The sequence below is a fragment of the Cucurbita pepo genome, chromosome 18 (genome assembly GCF_057944985.1).
Source record: "Cucurbita pepo subsp. pepo isolate OVF chromosome 18, ASM5794498v1, whole genome shotgun sequence".
Classification (NCBI taxonomy): Eukaryota; Viridiplantae; Streptophyta; class Magnoliopsida; order Cucurbitales; family Cucurbitaceae; genus Cucurbita; species Cucurbita pepo.
Window position 1 is genome coordinate 6,406,909 of NC_141815.1, and position 12,287 is coordinate 6,419,195.

At 38.6% G+C, this 12,287-nt stretch overlaps 1 protein-coding gene and 1 long non-coding RNA gene across 6 annotated transcripts; one reads left to right on the forward strand and one right to left on the reverse strand.

Annotated features, from left to right (window-relative positions):
* Positions 1–319: 319 nt before the first annotated feature.
* On the reverse strand, positions 320–5,509 carry LOC111779909 (uncharacterized). 5 transcript variants are annotated; one of them, XR_015413686.1, is made up of 7 exons: positions 5,370–5,509; positions 5,225–5,275; positions 4,637–5,086; positions 4,057–4,330; positions 3,858–3,930; positions 1,745–1,820; positions 320–877 (listed from the first exon to the last, which is right to left on the reverse strand). It is a non-coding gene; the product is annotated as an uncharacterized LOC111779909 (long non-coding RNA). The 5 variants fall into 5 exon arrangements; XR_002812759.2 differs by having other exon boundaries at positions 1,745–1,852; XR_002812760.2 differs by having other exon boundaries at positions 1,745–1,852; positions 5,174–5,275.
* LOC111779908 (putative serine/threonine-protein kinase PBL25) lies at positions 2,212–5,684 on the forward strand. The gene is made up of 5 exons (XM_087119568.1): positions 2,212–2,811; positions 3,119–3,300; positions 3,516–3,705; positions 3,977–4,368; positions 4,744–5,684. Exons 1-5 carry the CDS (start codon positions 2,691–2,693, stop codon positions 5,476–5,478), a joined length of 1,620 nt encoding a protein of 539 aa, XP_086975694.1. The 5' UTR covers positions 2,212–2,690; the 3' UTR covers positions 5,479–5,684.
* The last annotated feature ends 6,603 nt before the right edge of the window (positions 5,685–12,287 follow it).

Below are 12,287 nucleotides of genomic sequence, written 5' to 3' on the forward strand. Positions count from 1 at the left end.
CATACATCAATTTCAACATGCTTAAACAAGTCGTAAATCAACCATGGTATGCTGCAAAACTTATAAACATATTAACTCTATCATATTTCACGATTAAGCACTGAGAAAATTATAAAACTATGTATCATACTAAACCGTAAACTATTAAGTCGCAAAACTTGCCTTCAACTATATTGTCATCTCTCCAACGTGTGCATTTCCTTTCTTCTTCTTCTTCTTCTTCTTTCTTTCTTTTTTTTTTTTTTTTTAATTATATATCGAAATTTTCTTTTATTTATTTTCTTAAAAATCTAGAGGTTACATGTCTCCCCACAAGATATTATCACCCAAATTTGCTTCACAAATTATTATTCCTTAAATATATTCCACACGTTAAATTTCCTACCCTTGCACCACAAAAACAATTCTAAAAACAAAATCAATATAAGTCGAGCCTATTGACTCACAATATCCCTGTAAGCTTGACTTCACTCAAGATTCTTCGCTCCGAGCAATTCCCACATCCCTACCAACACTTGCTAGGACCTTAGTGATAATATTCGCATGTTGCACTCCAATGTCATGTACAAAGGGTGAAGGAAAGTGTGTGTGGGTGTGGGGGGGATTGGGAACACTACACATTTGACAAAGGTTGGGAGACAACGCAAAAACATCTGATGCCCAACGAGGCTCATATCACACGCCTAAAGGCACCCGACTCTGCTCCACCGTGCATGTACCGCCACCGCACCGCCGTCACCATAGGGTTTAGGCTGAGAGGCATCACCACGACATCCCGAACTCAACAAGGTTCATGTTGCATGCCCGAAGGCATCCAGCTCCACCCCACCTTGCATGTTACGTCATTGTACAAACCATCAACCATCATAAAGCCAACCTAAGTTAGGAAGCAACGTCGCAACATTTCATTCTCAACGAGGCTCATGGTTCAAATGTCATAAGATATGTATTTAATCAATTGGAATCTCATTTAAAATTCATACAAACCTTTAATATATATAATACACAATATATTAATAATTAATATATAAAATACAATAAATATAAAGATATATATTATATTTATATGTAATTTCTACTCAATAGGCCGGATGAGATAAAATAAATGTTAATTTGATGATTTCATAACATGTTAGTTGAACTCCCCAGTAAGATTTAATATATGTAATAAAATATGTTATTTATATATATATATATATAACAAATCCTAAATCCCTAATTGATCCAGTCTCCAAAATGGAAACCTTATTACATTGACTATAAAAATCAAAAGACATGCTCTGAAGTCACGAGTTCATAATTTAATCAGAGTTAAGTGGTATATAATCATTTTGTCCAATATTTAAATCTCTTCATTGACAACGGGATGAAAAATTTTATAGTTTAGTCTTATACAAATTTATTGCATATAATACTTCCACTTACATCGTCACATAAATAATTTTGATTTGTACCGAATAATATAAAGTAGGTCATATTTAAGTAGTGTTATTAAGATAATGTATCCAACTTTATCCACATAGACTTTTTAGGTTACTATCTTGAACATAATCCTCTTGTATTTCAACTTACAACTCTATCTTGTTCCAAATTACACTAATCAACTAGAATTTTCAGACCATGGATTATGAAAATTACAAATCAAATCAAAGTATAATTATTAGAAACATAAACTATAACATACATCCCAAGAAATATTAAGACTAAATGACGCAAACACGAGAGGCTCTAGATTTAGGCGTACCTTGGCTAGCATTTGAGCTTGTAAGGCGAGATGATGATACTGATCAGTTCACTCCAGCCTATTTTCTTTGGTCCAACTAAAATGGTGAAGTTGGGTTTGGGATTGATTCTAATATCGTAATTATCAAAAAAGTAAGGTCACGAAATAATGTGACAGCATTCAACTCCTAATTTTATTTCAGGTCAATTCAAAATTATCGAGAATGTAGGACAAAAATTAAGACCTAAAATAAACACAATTCAGAACTATAACAAAGTTAGAGTGAATTAGAACATGAACAGCATCGAAAATTATGACCTAAAATAATGTTGACATAGAATTGGAACAGGAACACCGTCATCTATTCTATGTCTCCGATGCAAATAAACATAAGCATAGATTAGTTATAATGTAAAAGCATGGTTCAAGGTTAGGCTGTTTAGAAGAGAGATTGTTTCGGGGGCGTGTCCAATGATTCAAAGATTCATGTAAAAAAAGGAAGGGAAACAGAAATGAAAATGCCGCATTTTTCTGTGGTTCCAATGAAAAAAATGGGTAAAGAATTCCATTCAAATCTCCCCAAATTTCTCGATCCTCAAAACCCCAATTCTTTCTCTTTCTCTTTCTCTTTCCCCCCCAAAATTGTTGTATTGTATGTTCCACAATCCCATGGCCTCTTCTTTAATCCTAGTTTTGTTGGTGTCTCCTTCCCCAAACTCCCTCCCCCCCATCGCCTCTGGCCGGGTCCTTCAATAACCTTGGAGGACCCCGTGTCCTCCTTCCTTCCTTCCTTCCCCCCCACCCGGCCATTTCCATCAAACTGCATCTCTTCTTCTTCTTCTTCTTCGAATCCCCTGCTCCTTGATTCTTCTTCTTTTTTTGGGCTCTGTTTTTGTTTTGTTTTTTTTTTGTATTATTTTTTGTTTGTTTCCAGATTTGAAGAAAGGAGTCTGAAAAGTCGGGAACGATGAGCTGCTTTCCGTGTTTCTCGTCTCAGAAGAGCAAGAAAGGAATCGATAAGAACGGCAATGACAATGCTTCCTCATCCTCCTCCGGCCACCGCACTCCTCCGCCCCCCAAGTCCCCTGGTCTGTTCTTCTCCATTCATCCCCCCCCCCCCCCCCTACTAAGTCATATCATATTGATAATTAATATAATGTATTTTGATGTTATAAGCTTATATCATCATTTTGATATCTTAATATTTTTGAAGTATGAGATTTAAAAAAAATAACCTAAGGGTAATATTTATTTAGCCAAATACAAAACTGAAAAATGAAATGCCAGCAATATCGAAAAAAGAATAATTTAAGAGCATGAAATTAAATAATATCTTTTAGTATGAATGAAGAGAGTATGGGTTAAATTTTGAAGAATGGGACTTAAATTAAACAGAGACTACCACACCGAAGCCTCCTGAGGAAGTCAAGGACAAACCACAAGAAGGTGAAAAAATAGATGCCCAAAGCTTCACTTTCCGGGAGCTAGCCACTGCTACAAAGAATTTCCGTCAGGAATGTCTTTTGGGCGAAGGTGGATTTGGGAAAGTCTTTAAGGCTACCCTACAAAGCGGCCAGGTAACTAACCAAAATTTCCGAGCATAGATTAAGGGGACGTTTAGATTGCCTTTCTACGTGCTTAAAGAAGTGTGTCTAAGTGGGGAAAAATATGGCTTTAAGCAATTAGAAAGTCGATCCAAACAAGTCCGGGATATTAACTCTCCTCGTTCGTAATATTCTAAAAAGGAATGTTCATAGAGATTGTTTGTTTGGGTTGTGTGTTTTTATTTAAGGTGGTGGCTGTGAAGCAGCTGGATAGAAATGGGCTACAAGGAAACAAGGATTTTCTTGGTGAGGTCAACGAATTGAGCCTTCTAAGCCATCCAAATCTTGTGAAGTTCAATGGATATTGTGCAGATGGAGATCAAAGGATTTTGGTCTATGAATATATGCCAGGAGGTTCTTTGGGAGATCGTCTCTTTGGTATGTACTCCGAGTACTATAAATTCAATTCTCTAAACTCAGGAACTTGTTACATTATTGAGATATCATGTGGTTTGATTATAAGGTAAATGTTGATGGATTGATTTAGCATCATGATGTGTAAAATAATGTAGTTCATGCAAAATGCATACCATTTTTTATCTGGCTGCATCGTCGACCTCAAGCTCCAGTAATTTGTTTGCCAAATAATATCCAATCAGCTACCTATTAAACAAACATGTTTCATTAAACTATGTTTCAATATTGGCAGACATAAAAGAGGATCAAAAGCCATTGGATTGGTTTGTTCGTATAAAGATAGCATCAGGAGTTGCAAAAGGATTGGAATACCTGCATGATCAAGCAGATCCTCCCATAATATTTCGTGATTTGAAGTCATCAAACATCTTGCTAGATGAGGATTTCAATCCAAAGCTTTCTGATTTCGGGCTCGCAAAGCTCGGCTCTGGCGGTGATAAGTCACCGTTGCCATCGAGGGTCATGGGCACCTATGGCTACTCTGCTCCTGAATACACAAGTGGTGGACAACTCACTTCCAAGTCTGATATTTACAGCTTTGGAGTTGTGATGCTTGAACTCATTACCGGAAGAAAAGCCGTTGACACTACAAAGCCACATAACGAGCAGAATCTTGTTACTTGGGTATGTTTTTCTTTTTAATTTGTGTTCAGATTTAAATTTGGTGGATCCAACTTATAAAAACATGTTTAATGCAAAGAATCAGGCATAATGTTTGAAACTATAAAACTAAAAATTCAATCATTAACAAATAAACCCAAATTTAGGAAACTTAGTTGAGTTTCTAACTTTCAGATGAAGGATCATTGAAAACTATATGGGTTATATGAACAGTTTGAAATTTCTAGTGAGATTCACATGCAGAAATAAACAGCTAAAAAAATGAACTCACAATATAGAGGCCTTTTCCTTCTGCTTTGCCCAAGAATTTATCAATTGGACAATGATTTCAGTACTCCTTTAAATTATGTGAGCTTTGAAGCCATGGCTGTGTAACAGGCACAACCATTTTTCCGAGATCCAAAGAGATTTCCAGACCTGGCCGATCCACTCCTCGGGCGATTGTTCCCGGAGAAAGATCTGAATCAGGCCGTTGCCGTCACCGCCATGTGTCTGCAAGAGGAAGCAGAAGTCCGTCCTCTGATCGCCGACGTCATGACGGCTCTCAGTTTTCTTTCCACAGTTCCAGACGAGAATCTCACTCCACTCCCTTATCCACCGGAACCCGAGCCTGAGGATGAGGAGGAGGATGAGGAGGATGCAGGCGACGATTACTCTTCAGAATCTTCGGATTCCGATACCGAATCTCGAAAAATAGGAAAAGGAGACAAAGACGGCGCATCTGCAAATTTCACAAGCGCAAGAAACCACGACTCAGATACCTCAGATGATGAAGATGAACAAAAAAACAATTCGAGCAAGAAGAAACCTAAAAACAAAGACTCTGAACAGAAACGAGTGGTATTCAAAGACGACGTACAGCCAAATCACAGCAGAAAAAACAGCTCCTCATCGAGCGATGGAGGCTCACCTAGAAGCAGCAACGCATCAGAAAATAGAAGAATCGACAGCAGAGATTCATCTTTCAAAATGCAAAAAGAAGCTTCGGATATTGTAAATAGTACCGATTCTACATTAGAGCATAAGAGCAGTAGGGAATCGAAATCTGGCGAAGGTCAAAACAACTACAGAAGCGATTCCGACGGCGGCTCTGAACATGACGGCAAAGATTGAGAAATTTGCAGGGAAAATTGAAGAACACCAAGAGGGAAAATGTTCCAATTTTCTTTTCTCGTAACGGGGAAAATGCTATTTTAAGTAGTACTTGGGAGTGTTTTTATAGATTTCACTCTTCATTTCATTATTTTTTCCTATTTATATCGCATAATTAATTGTTTAAAATCCCAATCAAATAACAAAAAATGAGTTAATTTATTATATACTCTTAGTTCACATTTTTCTATATCAACGTCACGACCCAATTTGATGAGTAGTTTAATCGATTGGTCTGAGGTCTGTGCTATCTTATCCCTATAAAATGTTCCAGAACCCCACCGCGCTGTAGGTTATGACTTGATCCAATAAATAGAGTCTTTTCGGTTCAGTGTGTAGGGAGACGCCTCATGTCAGTTCAATCTTCTCATGAACCTGAATCATTTGCTTCAGCCTGAAATCATTCCTGCGACCCTTTGCTGATAAAGTTAGAGTTAGGCGGGATATTTATTTGAAATTGAATTAGATTCAGTGAGACTCGAACGAAGAGGATTTAATTCATTAAACAAATAGAATTTGCTACAAAAACCGGCTGAGCAAAATATTACATTTTATATACAAATCGAAAGTAAAGTTTGAATATATTGGGCTCGGGAGACAAAATAACTTAAAACAGTTAAACAAATGAAACATGGTATGGTTTTTGTACGACACTCCTCCTTCTTGTCACACCTGAAAAACATAAAAGGAGAGAAATGGGTACAAAAACTCAGTAAGTAGTCTACTTGTAGGCTTTTAAGCGTGTCCTTGTGTTGCTAGAGTACCACACTCTTTCTTAAATTATATTCTTGAATTCTGAATCTTGTCGTGATCTAGCTTAAGGACCTTGGTTCCATGATCTGAGTTCTTAACCTTGGTTCTGATCTAAAAACCTTATTTATGGGGTTCAAAGAACTTGGATTGTCCTTATCCTTAGTTCTTGTTCTAGCTTTGTTCCCTAAGACACTCCCCTTAGAATTTTCAATACAAGACATGAACCTGACAATCTATGTCCAAGATTTCATGCGTTCCAAGTGACATAGTCTGAACTTGTATCCAAGGCTTCGTGCATTTCCTGCAAATCGAGATCTAATATTTAGATATGTTTATCTAGGGAGGATGCTCTACCGATTCTATGAAGGAGCTTGGATGGAATCTAAGACTGAGAGTGGAACTTCGGAGAGTTTATCCAAGAACGGTAAGGAAGAAAACGTACCTACTTCTGACGTCTATAACTTAATGTGTGATGAAGTATTCAAGAAAAAAAATATCGTAACAGTAGTTGTTATTAGTATCTACAACTTTGCTGAAGAAACCGAATCGATTTGAAATATAAATTAAATGTTATGAAAATGAGAAAATTTGATTAAAAAAAAGGAATAAGGATTTCAACGTCTTTTTTGTTCACTCAAATTAGAGCTAAAACGAAAAAGTTTCAGTCAAAACAAAATACCCGACGTCATGATGTGGCGGCAAAATTGACATCATGGACCAATCGAATTCAAAACAAGATACCCGACATAATGATGTGGTGACAAAATTGATGATGTGGTGAAAAAATTGACATCATAGACGAGCGATAAAATTGACATCAAAGACCTATCGAAGTATGACATTTATAACTTTAGTAGAGTATAAATAGTAGAATTTTCAATTGCTTTTTAGAAGAGAATATTTGAATTATAAAATCATTTCAATTACGTTTATAATGATTTCAATTAGATTTATAAAACTTTTCAATTACTTTAACATTTTTTAATTATATTATTACATTTATCTAATATATATATATATATATATATTAATGAAACATGTGGTCTACCGTTTTTCACAATAAATTTAAAAATAAATAAATATTATTTTTCGTGATCCACGTTTTCGTTTATGTTTTAGTAGTACGTATCAATTTCTATTTTTACAACTTCATCACTATTTAAACTCATCCCATCTTCATATTTCAAAACACGAACACAATACACAATTTCCATAATTTCCTCGATCTAAAACTTTTTTTTTAAAAGTCTCCATTGCTCTCTCCAAAACTTCCAATTTTATTTCTTGTATAAGCATCTTCATATTTCAAAGCACGAACACAATACACAACTTCCATAATTTCCTCGATTTAAAACTTTTTTTTAAAAGCCTCCACTGTTGCTCTCTCCAAAACTTCCAATTTTATTTCTTGTTTATCTTATTCTTGAGAGGAATGTCTATTGTCTTGGGAGAAAATTGTTAATCTATTACTTCATATAGTTGTGGTGTGTTTCTATAAGATTTCAGACAATTGTACCGGTTTGATCTTGAGTCGTGGAAAGGATTGAGTTTGCTCTTGAGTCGTGGAAAGGATTCAGTTTGCTCTTAAACTCGTAAAAAGAGCGGTGTACCGGTTTGATCCTGAGCCGTGGAAATGATTGAGTTTGCTCTTGAACTCGTAAAAGGAGTTTTTAACCTGATTCGAGGAAAGAGTCAAGAAAGGTTTATTCAAATTCCCAAGAGGCACTTGGGGAATGGGGTAGGACAAGTTTGACCGAACCACTGTAAAACTACGGTGTTATATTTTCTAGCCGCATCCAATTTTATTTCTTGTTTATCGTATTCTTGGGAGAGATGTCTATTGTATTGTGAGAAAATTGTAAATCTATTACTTTAGAAAGTTGTGGTGTGTTTCTATAAGATTTCAGACAATTGTACCGGTTTGATCTTGAGCCGTGGAAAGAATTGAGTTTGCTCTTGAACTCGTAAAAAGAGCGGTGTACCGGTTTTATCTTGAGTTGTGGAAAGGATTGAGTTTGCTCTTGAACTCATAAAAGGAGCGGTGTAGCGGTTGGGCTCTGATCCGAGGAAAGAGTCAAGAAAAGTTTATTCAAATTCCCAAGAGGCGCTTGGGGAATGGAGTAGGATGAGTTTGACCGAACCACTATAAAACTACGGTGTTATATTTTCTAGCCGCTTCCAATTTCTTGTTTATCTTGAGAGATGTCTATTGTATTGTGAGAAAATTGTAAATCTATTACTTTAGAGAGTTGTGGTGTGTTTACATAAGATTTCAGACAATTGCACTGGTTTGATCTTGAGCCGTGAAAAGAATTGAGTTTGCTCTTAAACTCGTAAATAGAGCGGTGTACCGGTTTGATCCTGAGTCGTGAAAAGGATTAGGTTTGCTCTTGAACTCGTAAAAAGAGCGGTGTACCGGTTTGATCCTGAGTCGTGGAAAGGATTGAGTTTGCTCTTGAACTCGTAAAAGGAGCGGTGTAGCGGTTGGGCTCTGATATGAGGAAACGGTTTGATCCTGAGTCGTGGAAAGGATTGAGTTTGCTCTTGAACTCGTAAAAGGAGCGGTGTAGCGGTTGGGCTCTGATCCGAGGAAAGAGTCAAGAAAGTTTATTCAAATTCCCAAGAGGCGCTTGGGGAATGGAGTAGGTCGAGTTTGACCGAACCACTATAAAACTATGGTGTTATATTTTCTAACCTTTTTTGTATTTAAATTCTAAATTTACTATTAAGTTTATTGCATGGTATTAAGTTTTATTGTTATTAGAAATCATTATATTGTTGAAACTTAAGTTTTATTGTTATTAATAAATTTAATCATTATATTGTTGAAACTTAAGTTTTATTGTTATTAATAAATTTAATCATTATATTGTTGAAACCCTATTCATCCCCTCTAGGGTTGCCACCGCTAGCAGATATTGTCCTCTTTGGGCTTTCCCTTTCGGACTTCCTCTCAAGGCTTTAAAACATGTCTACTAGGGGAAGGTTTTCACACCCTTATAAATGATGGTTTGTTCTCCTCCCCAACCAATGTGAGACGTCACAATCCACCCCCCTTCGGGGCCCAGCATCCTCGCTAGCACTCTTTCCTTCCTCCAATTGATGTGGGACAACCCCCAAATCCACCCCCCTTGGGGCCCAGCGTCCTTACTGACACACCGCCTCGTGTCTACCCCCCTTCGGAGAATAGTAAGGAGGCTGGCACATCGTTCGGTGTCTGGCTCTGATACCATTTGTAACAGCCCAGATCCACCGCTAGCAGATATTGTCTTCTTTGGGCTTTCCCTTTCGTGCTTCCCCTCAAGGCTTTAAACGTGTCTGCTAAGGGAAGGTTTCCACACCCTTATAAATGGTGGTTTGTTCTCCTCCCCAACCAATGTGGGACATCACACTTCCCAACCCGATTCGACACAAAAGACATTCGACCCGATCCGCATGTGCCACGTGTCACAGTCATGCTCGTCCAAGGTGTGTTGCCCATGGCCGCATGCCCATGAGACAAGCCAAACCCTTTATGTCTTTCCATGTTGTAGTATTTTACTTTTGTATCTCTAGGAAGTATGACGTTTCGGGAAAATCATGTCTAGGCCTGCCAGACATGAAATGCCTCAAAATGTACTATAGGGGGATATAACTAGTTGTCAACTTCTCCATACCCGATAGTTATATGCAGTAAGCCGTTGTTGTTGTCTTTTTGTTTACATTCCCATATAACACCAATTTCAATTTCTCAAATCTTGCTTTTAAAACTCTCTTTCGAAATCTCTCTGCCCCCGTTTTCTAAAACCTTCTTCTTGAACTGGGGCCAGAGGCTCGAGCATACGTCGCTTGGCCGTAGGCGACGCGAGAATGAATAGGCTTAACTCACTTGTTGTTGAGAAGTGAGTGCCGCACAATCACAAGTTCGCTGCCATCAAAGTGCGATTGTGACAAGTGGTATCAGAGCTTTGTTAGCTCTGCGATATAGTAAGACCGAAACCATGTCGATGACAAAGTCGACACCCAAATCACAAGCCGACCGACTTACTCTAATAGAGGAGGAAATGTTGTGCCTCAAGGAAGTCCTTGACACCGTTCGCTTCCTGGAAGCACGAGTGACATAATTGAATGGAAAAGTCAGAGAAATCGATGCAATGGGCAACCGCCTAGATGGGTTGCTAATCAAAGAACTAATGTTTCAAGTAGACTTGCTCGAAGAAAGAGTTGCTCCAACGAGCAGCTCAAGACCTGTTGGTAACCCTGATAACTCTGTTGCGCACAAGGAGGGACGTGGCGAAGAGTTCAACGAGCTACAAAATGTCATGATGAAGTTGTTTAATGGATTAGTTGACGAATTTAGAACAACGGTCGATGCCATCCAAGAAAAGATGGTCGAGATGAACACCTAAATAGGGGTGACCATGAAAGCCGTAGAGAACGTCACGGCAGTACAAACTCATACAAGATCCAACAAACTGAAGTTTCCAGACCCCAAACCCTTCAAAGGGAATCGAGACGCCAAAGAGTTTGAGAACTTTATCTTTGATGTCGAACAGTACTTCAAGCCACACCAGCCTGTACCGATGACATAAAAGTTAAAGTAGCCACGATGCATCTCATGGACGATGCAAAGCTCTGGTGGCATTCGAAGGTGCAAGACATGAAAATGGATTATGCACCCTCGACTTGTGGGAAGACCTCGAGAGCGTTGAGGAACCAATTCTTCCCCGAAAATATAGAATATATAGCAAGAGAAAAATTAATAGCTTTAAAACAAATTGGAAGCATAAGGGAATATGTCAAAAAGTTCTCGACCTTGATGCTGGATATCATGGGCACGTTAGAGAAAGACAAGGTATTCCTCTTTATAAATGAGTTGCAACTGTGGGCCAAAACAAAAATATACGATAAAAAGGTTCAAGACCTAGCCACTGCAATCGCCAGCACTGAAAGACTCCTAGACTTTGAAAACGAAGCGAGTTTCCAAAGAAAACAACACAAACTCCAAACACTAGGGGCAAAGGATATAAGTTGCCGTGTCATCGAAACGAAGGCCCCAATAGGACAAACGGAAGTAATGACAGACCAAATGGATGGGTAGATAGACCTCCTCAGAATAACCAAGCGGGAACATCTCGAGGACCTTACCCACAAAAGAACTACCCGACGACACCTTTACAATGCCTGTTGTGTAAAGGCCCCCACAAACTGTCCTACTATCCTCACCGGGCCTCTCTCAGTGCACTCCAAGTGTCCATTCAAGAGAGCAACGACACAGGAATCGAGACTATGCAAGACAAGAAGGAAGATCAAGACAACCCCCGAATGGGTGTGCTTAAAGTGTTGTCAGCCCTCCAACGGAAGGTCGAACCAAAGGAGATAATAGAGAAAGGGCTTATGTTCATAGACGCAAAAATAAACTCACGACCGAGCAAGAGCACCTTGATAGACTCAGGTGCGACCCACAACTTCATCGCCGACTAAGAAGCCCGAAGATTGGGACTCACCGTAGAAAAGGACCCCAAAAAAATGAAAGTTGTCAACTCCGAGGCCTTGCCTATCATGGGAGTCTCCAAAAGAGTCCCCTTGAAACGGACCTTGTCATGGTTCGAAAGGACGACTTCAATGTGGTACTTGGGATGGACTTTCTCTTAGAACACGAAGTTATCTCAATACCACTAGCGAAATGCTTGGTGATTACCGATCACAACCTCACAGTAATACTTGCAAGCATCAAACAACCAGGTAATCTTAGAATGATCTCTGCCATACAATTGAAAAGAGGACTCGCACGATAGAAATCCACATTTATGGCTATACCCCTGATGGAAGAAGTGACTACTGAGGAAACTATTTCCAGCGAAATCAAGGATGTACTAGACAGTTATGCCGACATAATGCCAGAGAGCTTACCACAAACATTACCACCTATCGATCACGAAATTGAATTCCTCCTTGGGGTTAACCCCCAGCGAAGAACGCATATCGGATGGCTCCCCCTGAGCTAGCCGAATTGAGAAAACAACTAGATGAGTTGT

Bases quoted from the DNA above. Each gene is read 5' to 3' on its own strand.
- LOC111779908 (XM_087119568.1), top strand. From the start codon at position 2,691: ATGAGCTGCTTTCCGTGTTTCTCGTCTCAGAAGAGCAAGAAAGGAATC. The intron at 3,706-3,976 runs GTATGTACTCCG...CAATATTGGCAG, and splicing joins TTTGGGAGATCGTCTCTTTG to ACATAAAAGAGGATCAAAAG. The intron at 4,369-4,743 runs GTATGTTTTTCT...GCTGTGTAACAG, and splicing joins AGCAGAATCTTGTTACTTGG to GCACAACCATTTTTCCGAGA.